The 13,437-nt window shown below is 29.8% G+C and overlaps 1 protein-coding gene across 1 annotated transcript in view; it reads right to left on the reverse strand.

The window, feature by feature from the left end:
* LOC113371543 (GAS2-like protein pickled eggs) overlaps nt 1-13,437 on the reverse strand; it is a 44,030-nt gene that overhangs the window by 15,096 nt on the left and 15,497 nt on the right. Inside the window, exons 3-4 of the mRNA XM_026612171.1 lie at nt 11,991-12,158; nt 8,789-9,006 (exon numbers count right to left, since the gene is read on the reverse strand). Coding sequence (XP_026467956.1) covers nt 8,789-9,006; nt 11,991-12,158 — 386 coding nt within the window. The remainder of the gene's footprint in view (nt 1-8,788; nt 9,007-11,990; nt 12,159-13,437) is intronic.

Genomic DNA, 13,437 nt, shown 5'->3' on the forward strand with positions numbered 1-13,437 from the left:
AAACAATTCAGCATGCAATGTCATTCCAATAACGCCCGCATGACAAAAAATAATGAATTCTGTGATCGCAAAAGGCCCTGTGGTCGCAATACTGACGTAAGTGGACATATAATGATAAACCAATTAAAATCCATACGTTGTATTAGTACTATACCTACGTCCATCTATAAGGCATTGCACTTGTGCCTTGTGCGATACCAGAATAGAGAATATCGATATTCTATAGCCAAGTATTTTAATAAAACTATTTTGAAATTGCTTTCACAAAGAATTGTTTGCATAGCGCAAATTAAAATTAATTGGAAATCGCCTTGATTATTTATTGAATTTCATCAGTTTCAATACACCTTACAAGGATTGTTCATGCACAGCGATTTTTATGTGTGAGAAATCGACCTCATTCATAAGATGTCGTGATAAAGGCCATGCACTTAAAATTTGTAACACCTTTTCATTATTTTAGTTATTAAAATTTCTACGTTAATAATGATTATGACAGCATCAGTTCACATTTTTAGATTTTGGTGCCGATCAATTACTGTAGATGAGACTTAAATGCATATTCATCACAACAAAAAATAAAATATTGTATCCAATATCATATAAATTGAGGATAATGGATTTAGATGAATATTGAAAAATAGATAAAGAGATGGTTTGGGTTAGTTCAAAAGTAACCATGGCCAGCTTGATATCTGGATTTAGCAGATTTTTACTTGAATTTATAGATTCAAAAAATAGCCTTCCCGGGCTATATTTGCTTTATTATATAATTACATAATTTCATGAACAGAAATATATTTAATATAATCTCATTAGAAGAAGAATGATCAACCATTGGGTTGCCTTCAAGAACCACTGGTTTAAGTAATGTACATCACAAAAGCTTATAGAATACATAGTATTATTTCAGTTCGAATATATAAGAAAATGAAGTAAAATTGATTATAAAATGTTTTAAAAATTTGTTAGCAGGTATTAGAACTCGTATCAGCTTTACATAAATTGCCATGATTCATAACTAGCATTTTTACATTTGTACAAACCGATGAGGCAGTTTACTATATTAATAAATAAATAGTAGTATTATTACAGTAATAATAATAGTCTTAATAACGGTGTATCGGAAATTACACGTAATAAACGTGTACATTAAAGTATTCAACAAGAAAATTATACATGTTACTGAACAAGAAATAAAAGTATTAAATTGACATGTTAATAAGAGACAATATATCAATTTATGTAGATATAAATGGATGCAAATATGGTAATGGAAATATTTAAGTGATTCGTTTTAAATGATTTCAATGCCCGTATCGAGATTATAAATTAAAACTCGGTATTATTAAGTGCTTTATAAATAGAACACTTTATCATTCATCAAAACTTGTTGGTCGTAGATAAAGCGATTCGTGAAATATTATAATATCAATAACAGTAATAAATATTAAACTCAACTTCTTAATTTTTCTATATAGGGTGTGAATAAACGACAAATATTTGCGAATTAATTCAACGATCCGTCCATGTCGATTCATCTCGTCGCATTTTTTTAGGTCGCAATGTGTAATTACAATTTGGTGCTGTAATCACCGTCTTGCGTTAAATATGTCATTTTTTTTCTTCAAGCGGAACTTAAAAAAGAAAACCTTGAACATCAGTGTACCCGTAATTTATTTTTTGCGAGAAAAAATTACGTGTCAAAGAACAACACCCATCGCCGTACTTGATGTACACGCAGTCTTCCAGAAAATCAATATTTTCGGCTAACTAGGCAAAGGTCGCTTGTTCATGCCGTGAAATAAAAATTACATGATGTATAATCAAAATTGTGAAGTAATATATACCTGTAGGTAATATATTTACAAAAATTTAATAAACAGAATCAATTATAACAATCGAACAAGATTTGTAATAAGAAAAATTTAAAGAAGGCAGTTAACTCTCAAGATAAAAAATGTAGAGTAAATAAGACAGAAAGAAGATAATCCATGATACGAAAATATAGAGAAAAATGAATAATCGGTTAGGATAATATATTTATAATTTTATCTAAGTTACAGTAATAAATTTCTATAGCTTGAGGTATTTTCAATTAATTTTTTTATTAAATGTACAACTTCATATTTAGTGAGTGTTTAAAAAAAAAAAATTAAATTGAAATAATTAAAAAACTGTATATATGAATAAAAAAAATATCAATGATAAAAAAAATTAAAATATATAATCGAGCTTCAGAACTTTAGACAGAATTAGAAAAATTAAATGAATTATTTTCGATATACAAAAAATTTTTTTTTGAAAAAAACAAATTTGAAATAAAAAAAATATTTTTCCAAAACGCAATTGTTTTGCCAATATGAGCAGAATGTTTTTTGGATCATTTCTCGGTCTCCTTTTACACTCTTTGCTCCGAACCTCCAAAATGGCTGAACCTGCCTCTGCCAAAAACTAATTAGCACATCTCCCTATCAATAGGAACCGATTGCTTATTGAATTTTTCAAATAGGTTCATCCATACGCCCGAAATCGTCGACGAAAAATTGTCTCCACACATATACACAGACATCCATTTTTTCTGAGGTATCCCAAAATGTTCAGAAACCTCTGAAACGTGGAAATATGCAAAAATTTTCATTTTAGATTTCTGGCCCATTACTATAACTTACCTACGGGAAGTTAATAAATATTTGTATGTATATGTATATGTTTATTATCATGTGTGTGTGTAATAGCCTTAGTAATAAAGTGAAAATAACCTTTAATTAATCAAATGCTTTAGTTCCTTGAATTTATGTCCTGGCGAGTCATTCCCTAAACAGGTTGTTTTAATCAATGTCTTCATGTAACGACTTGGAAAGTAATAACTTCTACTAATTGTAACTATATTCAAATACTCATATGTATATATTATGTTCGTATGTTAATATATATTCAACAGCGTTGTCAAGAATAATAAATAAGAAATCATATATTATATGAACAAGTATTCGTTCTGTGCATTAAAAGATTATGGGCGAATAAATATCGAACAGCTTTTACTAGCGATTTCATTTCAAAGCTGAAACATTAGAACTTGATACTTAAGCTGCTTGTTATTGGAACTGCACAGAAATATAGAAAGTGTTAAGACAATTTTCATAAATACTGTCGTCGCGCCGACAATGATAAGCGAGCAGGATCTGCTAACGCGTTAACACGTACCAGGTATGTTATGTACCTGGTAGGTAAAACCATTGTGAGGCTGCTCATATCCAGTTTCCCGTAAGTCAAGTATTATGAGATTACTGGCTTATGGCATACTATTATTTGAAGTTTTAAAGCTTTGAAACTAAAAGTTTCTCCGATAAATGTTACAACATTGAAGTTAATCTATTTTTCAAATAGATGTCAAAATAAGAGAAGTGTTACTTAATCAAGGAATAGCCAAAGATATCCCATCAGGAATGAATATTTTTGGATTTATTATATATTACAAAGGTGTAAATTGCAATCTGCCTCATAATCAATAACAATCGAGATTCAACAACTTTCCAAATTGTGACAACAAAATTGTCAATGCATGTATTATTTTTAAATATTATCGTCAACGATGATTAATACAAGTAACAGAACAGAATAAAATATACACGGTATTCTAAGATAGTAGCTGCTTACTCCCAACTTTAATGAATTTTTATAATCAAACTACTTTTCCCAAATTTATAATATTTTACTTATTAGACCATGATCTCTATCTTTATCCAAAGCTTCATTAAAATGGTCAAAATAAAATATAATCATTAATCACAAAAACTGCCTGGACGATCTTTACCATAATTGATCAGCATGATTCACAATTGTTTGAACTTTCAAAATCAACTTTAGCCTCTTATTTGCTATTTAAAAGAAACGGATATTGATCTTCGTGAAAAACTAGTCATAACAAATCGCGTTTCATGAAATGTTTAAAATTTTAAATTCGGTTAGTTTAGAACTTTAGATGAACATGCAAAATTTCATTAAAATGATATAAAATCAAAACAATTAATCAACTGATCAGTTAAGTGATATCTCTTCAAAACTAGTGCGGCCGTTTCTGAGAAAATCACAAGGGATGGTCAAATTCTGGATCCCATACATACACATATAAATACAAACAGACATATTTTTTCAAGAAAACATATAATAATTTTAAGTTTTCTCAGAAAATGCTAATTTTATTGAAATTAGCAAAACGGATAAAAATATTAAAAAATTAAATACCAAAGCTCTACTTTTTAACATCAATACACAGATTATTGAAAATTACAAATTAAATTGAAAATTGTAAGCAAATAGGTTTAGGAAACAGTGTGCAAAGATCATTATTACAAGAATAAAAAAAATAATACATCAACAATTCTTAAAAAACACGTATTAATTTAATGTACCAAAAAACAACAAACATTGAACTCCACAAAATGCTTCATATCTGGTAAAACAATTACTATTCTGAATATAAATTTTTTGTCGACTATTGCTCATTTAAAATGACGGCTTTTGTAAAAACAATGAGTGATTCAGAGAAAAATAGCTCCATTATGTACTTCTTGCCACTAGGTTTTTATTCAAAACAATTTATGACGCGAAGAAGATTAGCGCGGCAAACGTTAAAAGAATATCGTGTGCCGCCTGTTATTTTATGGAAACAATGGGCACTGTTTGTAAGCATTACATAACAATAATATTCAAATATAAGTAATACAAATGCTGTTTTGTCTTAAAGCACGCATTTATGCTAAACTACGTTGTTTGTCTAATGGATATTCGATGATATTATAATCTTTAGTGGGTTTTTAACACAGAATCTCATTGCCATGATAATCGCTCAAGATAGGCTTTATCATAGGATGATATTGTTTTCAAATTTTATTGGCCTCGTAAACAATATATGCGCATTTTGCTTGCTGATAAAGTTTGTAATTGATATTGAAAATTAAAGATTGCTAAATCATCATGTGAAAAGCAATCAAAGCTTTGTGATGAATATTTTTTAACTACTTCCTCAACTACTTAGGAGAACCCCCATAATATTTTATTTTTATTAAAATTTCTCTAATACTGAAGATTATTAATTTGATTGATGGAAAAGGGGTAGTTTTACTTAAAAACATATTTCGATCTGTATTTTAAAAGAAGTCTGATGTGGATACCGAATTGGTTGAAAGACCAAAGCTCTTACAAATGAGCCAGAAAAGCCCGATCATCATAAATCGACTATCAGTGTAAGAAAATTATGAATTAAAAGTAGATATTTATTTTTATTGAACTCTTCTAGCGTATTAAAATTCAATTGCAAATTTTATTGTGCTTATACATTTTTTAGTTCAATGAAAAATTAATTTTTATCAAATTTTCCTGGGCCTCTATAATAACTTACAATAAAGGACTCTAGAAATGTAAATATGTATAATAAACAAATAAAAAATATATATTAGACAGAATATTTATTTATGTACCTGAATTATTTCCAGCTGTGTTTTACTCGCGGCGATTGTGAAAGCGATAGTATTCATTCATTAGCATAATTACCAAGATTTTATAACATTAATTGAGTCGTTTGAATTAACAGCGTCATTAATTAACGATATGATGTACTCAATTCCAATTCAAAAAGATAAGCACGATACGTGACAAATGAAGAAACAAATTACAAAACCTTTGCGAGATATAAAATAACTTGTTATCGTGTACGCATCTAGAAATGATTACAGGTAATTCCGCTCGATGACAACAAAAGTATATATGTCAACGAAATTAAAATTAAAATTTATTGCACTTCTTAAATGTTAATATTATGGCCCTTCTATTACGAAGGTATATATGTTTTTGTAAACATGAGATCTTTATTTCAATCTAGCAAGAGTTTAACGAGCGTTGAGAAATTGCAGCATTTATTTTGTATTATGTTTTTACATAATCTTACATGTCAAAATTATCGAAGAAAGTTTATAACTAACATAAGATTCTGTTGATGGTGTTATCTTTATTAATCTAAATATATGTGTAGACAGTAGTGAAGTTGCTACTATAGAAGCCTAAGGGCAAATCGGTTCTAAGATTTCTAGTGCAATTATTTTGGAAAATATTTAACGGTTCAGCTTCAGATAGTAATATCAGATACATAAAACTCTTTTTTTGTTTGCACAGCCATCAGAAATATAAAATATGTTAAGAAACAACAACATTGTATTTTGAATCGTCGTGCCTAATGTTAAAAAGCTTGTGAAGAAGACGTAAAATTTCCGTTTAAAATTGGAGACGAACGTTTTCTAAGTAAGTTTACAACATTTACTGCGAAATAAATAATACTGAAGTTCCTCGGTATTGCAAAAATTTAGCAATTTTACGTAATGAATAAATACGCAATTAATATTTATTACATTCTGAGAAAGGCATTTTCATAACGGCTTTAAGTAAGGTGAAAGTTTAAAGTTTAAACACATAATAATAACTAGAGATATTTAAAACGTGAAGAGCCTATTAAAGCCAGAAGTTGTTCCAGCCATCTAGCCGATGACATTTATGAGAATGAAAACATTATATATAAAGTTTCCGCTACAAACAATGTATCTGCTTTATAAACTCGTCGGATTTAATTCTAGTACTTCTTAATACAGATGTAGATTTAATTCATCGAAGTGGCATTAAACACTGCATATTACCGCATATTACCAGTAGCCATGCAAATTCTGGAATGGGAACCTTTTGGAATCAAGGTGTATCAACGATTTAATTATGGTTTTAATCATTTTCAGTTGGCGCCAATTCTTGGCTGCTATTGTTATTTGCAATAAGCATGCGATGTAATAAAATCTCAAATCTATTCACTTTTCTCACAATCAGTACGTGCATAATAGCACATCAAACGATATAAATATAGAGTCATATGACTGAAGATAACATTCAACAAACATAATAATTTTCTAAAACTGAAGATAACATTTCTTAATAGTAATTGAAATTTTTGCAACTTTCAAGAAAAAACAGTATTTAAGTTGAAACGATAAATGCTCTTTATCGCGAAGAAAGGCACTTCATATTATAGACAAATGCTTCAAATTTCCAAATAAGGAAATTTATAATTATTTGAAACTTAATATTCATAACGAAGACTTTAATTTATATTTTAATTTATGGACTACATGAAATAAGCAAAACTTACTAATTCATTCGACCAAAAAGAAAATTCTTTTTATAAAAAAGAGATTCATATAAAATATCATAAAAAGTAATATTTCTTTATTAATTGCTTATAGTTTGAGTTCGAATAAGTATTAACGTATAAGTATCTAAACTTTTACCAACGACCTTTAGAAATTTCGTCCTTGTTTTATTAACACGGCCTTAAAAATCATACGTGTTTTTTGTTTGATAATATCTAAAAAATATTACGAGATACCCCAAAGGCAAAATCATAATAAAATGGCAATTAAAATTAATAAATTCTATGAAGAACTCAATTAATTAGTAATTAACAGTGATATGATATATTTTATGATTGAAACGATCTAAATTCATGGTCGCTGTAAGTTTTTTATAAGGTTTTCAGTGCACGTGGAAGAATATTAAATGATATTCAACACATTGTTAATATTTTTTAAATAATTAAGTTACACTTTCTGAACTAAAATGCGTTTTTCTGAGAATGTAATAAAATCTCAACTATTATTAAACAAATAGGAATCTTATTTCCACATATTCAATGATGAAAATAATTTAAATATTATGTATATGTTATTAACTTCCCGTAGGGTAAGTTATTGTAATGGGCCGAAAATCGGAATTGAAAATTTTTACATTTCTCGACGTTTTGAAGGTTTCTGAACGTTTTGGCATACCTCAGAAAAAATGGATGTGTGTGTGTGTGTGTGTGTGTGTGTGTGTATGTATGTATGGATACAAATTTTCGTCCACGTTTTCGGGCGTACGGATCAACCGATTTGAATGGTTTAAAAAACATTCGATTCCTATTAATAAGGAGAAGAGCTGATTAGTTTTTGGCAAAGACAGGTCCAGCAGGTACGGAGATAAGGAGCAAAGAGTGCAGAAAATAGAAATCGAGTTTTTGAGAGAACGGAGCATCCGATTTGAATGATCTAAAAAACATTCCATTAGTAATGATTGGGAGAAAGGGTTATTAGTTTTGCGCAAAGGCAGGCCCAGCCATTTCGGAGATACAGAGCTAAATGTACAAAAATGGCAGTTTTTGAGAGAACTAAGCGTCCGATTCAATTGATTCAAAGAACTTTCTGCTTGTCTTAACAAAATAATTGATTTTGGAAAAAAAAATTTTGTACCATTTTTTTTTTTTTTTTTTTTTTTTTTTTTTTTTTTAAATTTTTTGTATATCGAAAATAATTCAGATTTATTTTTAATTCTGACTATAGTTCTAATATACTTTAAACAAATAATTTCAACTCTGCAATTCAGTTTATATAATTATTATAAATATTAGACAATAATACAATATTTATAATAATCTATTTGAAAACATTCAATATTCCTCGAACGTTTCGTTACGGTACGGGAAGTTCCAGCAATTTGCCTTAAGGCACGATGCCACCCACCCCACTAGTTTATTAATTTGATTTATATTCATTGATTTATTAATAAATGTGTCTCTACACCCGTATTGATAGCTAGGTTGATTGTATAGGTTAAATATAATTGGAAAAGTTACATGCAAAAGTTTTAATTGGTTTTAAATGTAATGGTATAATTCGAGAAAACTAAAACTAATAGAGAACAAAGAAGAACTCACCATTTCGTCGAGGCTTTTAAGATCGTTCGTGACAATTTGTCTATGAGGTCCGTAGACAAGAAGTACGCCGTCTCCTTCCCTGTCATTTTCGCTGTCGGTGTCGCTCTCCTGGCCATCGGTGCTGTTCAATGCCGAACCGGGTGCATTTGCCAAATTATCGGCTGCAATCTCCCGATCGATCTGTCTCTCCATCTGCACGAGCATTGGGGCGAGCATTCCTTAGGGACACAAAAATAAATCATCATTAGATAATTAATTTATAGACATAGAAAATTGCAATGAATTTGTTTACATTCTAATCCTTAAACATAGTATTTGAATACTTTATTCCAAACTAAATTAAATTTCCATAGACAAATGGAAAAGTTAATTAGCTATTGAGCACTGTTAATGAATTTCCCAAAGATTTTGAAGATAGCGTCGTAAAAAGTCTAACATCTCCATATGATACAGTAGACACGCATGCATTTCAATAAACGTTGACTCATTCTCAGAATAGAAATTACCATTTTTAAATATCAAAAAACCTGTATCTTTACATACATATGCATGAACCTACATATGCATCATTCTTAATTATTTTTTGCTGCTCAACAACAGTTGGTGCGTATTGTGTCAACATTGGATCTATACTTCTAGGTTGGATTTGTCAATGCAAATTAATTGATGTGTATTTATTTATGAAGACGTTAAGACATTTTATTTACAAGAATAACGGTTCGAAAATCAATATAACAGTACAGTATGCAGATACTAAAGATTTCTTTTTTTTTCAATAGAATGTTTATTAAATCTATCAAAGGTATCGGATATGCTCGCTACATCTTATTGTTAGACGGAACACATTGATAAAAAATGAAGAAAAAAAAAATACTGAACAGAACCAGTTTTATTGCATTTAGATAAATAGATATGTACAAATCTGTTTACAAATTGTTCAAATATGATGCGGACATGAAAAATTTTTTATGCATCTTGATTGTTCGCAAATGTTAAAAACAGTTTTTTCTTGTACTACTTTATTCTCAAAGACATAAATAAATTAATAAATGCAAATATAGAATAAAAGGATTAGACTCTCGTTTTCGGAAACAAAACAAATAAGGACAATATTGAAATGAATAATACGTATTTAAATCAATATCTCTCAGGTCCATTGTAAGGATTTTGACTGACGTGTACTCATTGTGTGTACATTCAATATTGTACTTAAGAAATATCTAGATTCATATCCATTATAAGGATTATAAATGACGTATATAATTCATTCATAGCACCTGAGTTATCAAAAAAATTCAGGTAAAAATTAATCGTTTCACAGAAATTATTCGTTACTAAACAAATAACACTCTCAAGATAAACAACAAAGCGGTAAAATTCAGCTCATCGAAAAACGTGACTCATTAAGAAAATAATATCAATAAATATCTTTATATTATGTACTGTCGTAAATGTATTCCATACAATTCCATAAAAGTACTTTACGGTATTTCACATCTAATCAATAAATTCAATAAGTCTGCAATAATCGAAATAGATACGCCGCGGCTCACGTATAAGATATAGGAATGATACGGTGTTAAAAATACATTAGAGATAAATTATGAATAATAATGCTTCGTAATTTGTCTACATTATGGACACAATAATTAGATCAATCGACGGAGATTGAGGCGGAATATTGAGGTTAGATGTTCAAGACGCATGAAACACTCATTTCTTGACTTAATGGAAATCTTATAGGTAGGTACTGGTAAATGGTATTTAATCAATATTGTAGGTAGTCATACGTAAACCATGAAATCATTCATTCAACATAGAAGGTAGTACCATTAGGAAAAAACTATTACGGGTTCCTTGCAGTTAATTAGGGATGCAATAAACTTTTTGGATACAATCAAACAATTGATTAAAATATAAATTCTTCACGTACAAAAATCATGATATTTCTAAGAAATCGAATTAAAAGATAGAGAACGCAAAGTCAAATAATAGTCAAGTCATATGCACATTTATCAATCCAAGTTATTATGAGTGGCGCGTATTTTATTCGCCATAAACACGTTTGCTATCGCAATTCTGTTAATGAGTTTTTAATATTGCGATTTGCGACTAATCGTTTGCACGTCATTTGTGCATACCTATAGTTGTTAAATAATAAATAATTATATATTATCTAACTAGATATTTGAGTTGGAATATCTATATTACGACATGTATTTATGTATAAAACTAGTATTGCATGGCATCGTGCCTAAGGCAAATTACTGGAAGTTCCCGTACGGTAATAAAATATTCGAGAAACTTTATAGACAAAATATAAGTGCTTATAAATTGGACCACAACGTTTCACTTTCGATTTTTGGACAATTACAAGAACTTACCCTACAGGAAGTTAATGATAAACGTAGGTACAGTATATGTAACAGTAAAAGTTTAATTAAGCCAACCACACGAAAGTACGACTTTTAAAACTGTGCCCTCGGTAAGAATCGAACCCTTTGGGCGCTGATCTAACACTCTGTCCACTACGCCACAAAAGAAATGGGCTGCTTGCTTTTTTGGGACATTCGATAGGTTGGTTTGTTGGCACGAAAGTACGACTTTTAAAACTGTGCCCTCGGTAAGAATCGTACCCTTTGGGCGCTGATCTAACACTCTGTCCACTACGCCACAAAAGAAATGGGCTGCTTGCTTTTTTGGGACATTCGATAGGTTGGTTTGTTGTAGTGGTTAAACTTGTTGAGGATAGTTGAGGATAGTTGTTGGTCGGTTAACCCCGAAAGCCATGGGCTAGGTGGACAGTAAAAGACGGTAAGGTATTGTAGAGTAGCCAAGAGTGGTTAGAAGCTGCATTGACCCTGACTTTCGGTGTTACCTAAGTTACGGTTAACCCCTAACACACCCCTGAAAGTAAACACGCACATCGAAGTAATCGCTAGGAGATTTAAGTGAGAGCAAAATTAGTTGTGCATCTTATCTACTATAACTTACCTTACGGCGAAGTTAATAATACATAAAAATCTTCGCTTAAGGTAGTAAGTTAATAATATAAGAATTAAGTAGTATATAGCCCACGAGCATACATTTATCCAAAGATGTTTTATGAACATATGATTAAAAAATATATACAAATATAAATTGAGGTCATGTGTAGCACATAAAATAAAATTATCATTTATTGTTCAAAATTTCCTCTTACCAAATTTCGCGCCGCGCCTTGCTACCTCGAGCAAACAGAGGATGACATGCTTTTCGTTTTTCCGCATGATAAGATCGTCGGTTTCGAACAAGAGACATTCATGAATTCCTAAACATCTTCGACACCAAGCTATAAAATTACTAACGTTGTCCCTGGCAAAAAAGGTTCCTGAAAAAAAAGTTGATTAAAATATATATTCTAGTTGCTTCTTATCTTATAACATAACTATTCGATTTGGATTATTACTGAAAGTGTTAATTTCATCAAAATCCCTTTCTATAAATTTTGTATCACAATGGTGTCTCAACAAAACCTTTTTAGCTTAATATTTTACGTGCAGTTTATGGAAATTCAATCAAACGAGAATAATTTGTTATATAAGACATGTTGACATTTTAATTTAAATTTATGAATCAGTTTCACTATCAGCATTGCTGGATTAGCTAAACAGCCTCCGCACGAACGCGATCTCGTACGTAATAAATAGGAATGCAAGAGATTTAGCGCCGTGGTGACGGCGACAGATAGGTGATAAGTCCGATACATTTTGCGAAGGCGAACACTGGACGTTTATTTGAACTTTTTGTTTATTGGCAGGGTCAGAAGTCATTTGTAACTCGAAGCGAACGGATATTGATGCAATGGTTGTTCTAGAATATTTTATACAGCTTGGTATTTATGTTGCACTGGTTTATGCTAATTTTAGGTTCTCTCTAAGATGTCATAGAAATTTAAAGAAACGCCAGTTGACCATAAGATAAAGTAAAGTGATACTTGAACTTAACACTGTCGCTTTTCAGAAGTTGATATACTTTTATTAGAATTTATCTATATATTTTCAATTGTGCAGTTTTCCTTATAATTTTAATTTAATTTCCAAGACGTAATATAATATTGTTTCATCCACATACTTTGTTTAGAGATTACCTAAATATCTTTTAGAATTCTGAGACCAATTATAATGTACCAGTTTCATCCTGGTGTGCATATCTTTAATTAGAGATTATCTAAATATCTTAGAATTATGTGAGAGAAGTGATCAATTTTAGTATTTGTCATCATAATGTAAAACATTTTCAAATTACAAACTTTTTGTACAAACGGTTTACCCTAACGAGCTTCCTACAATTTTATTTTTATTTCCAAAATGAACCTGATATCAAGTATCAGATCGTCCGTATCTCAAAATATTTTGTGCTAAATTCAGATTTTAATTATTAAGAACAAATAAAAAACAACAAGTTTCTAAAATGAATTAGACATTGAACGTAGCTTTAAAATATAGCATTTTATAGAGGCTTTTAAGTCATATATTTGCAAATAACGAAGGTAAGTCAATAGTATAATATTACTTTGTAAAATGTATAAATTCAATTAGTCAGAATAAGATATAATGGTTGAATGGTCAAGGTAAACGTGAATTTAGTAAAAAAATCATATATTTATT

This window comes from Ctenocephalides felis, unplaced genomic scaffold, assembly GCF_003426905.1.
Source record: "Ctenocephalides felis isolate EL2017-DRISC unplaced genomic scaffold, ASM342690v1 CF-g0.4_SCAFFOLD_01492, whole genome shotgun sequence".
In the NCBI taxonomy this organism is placed as follows: Eukaryota; Metazoa; Arthropoda; class Insecta; order Siphonaptera; family Pulicidae; genus Ctenocephalides; species Ctenocephalides felis.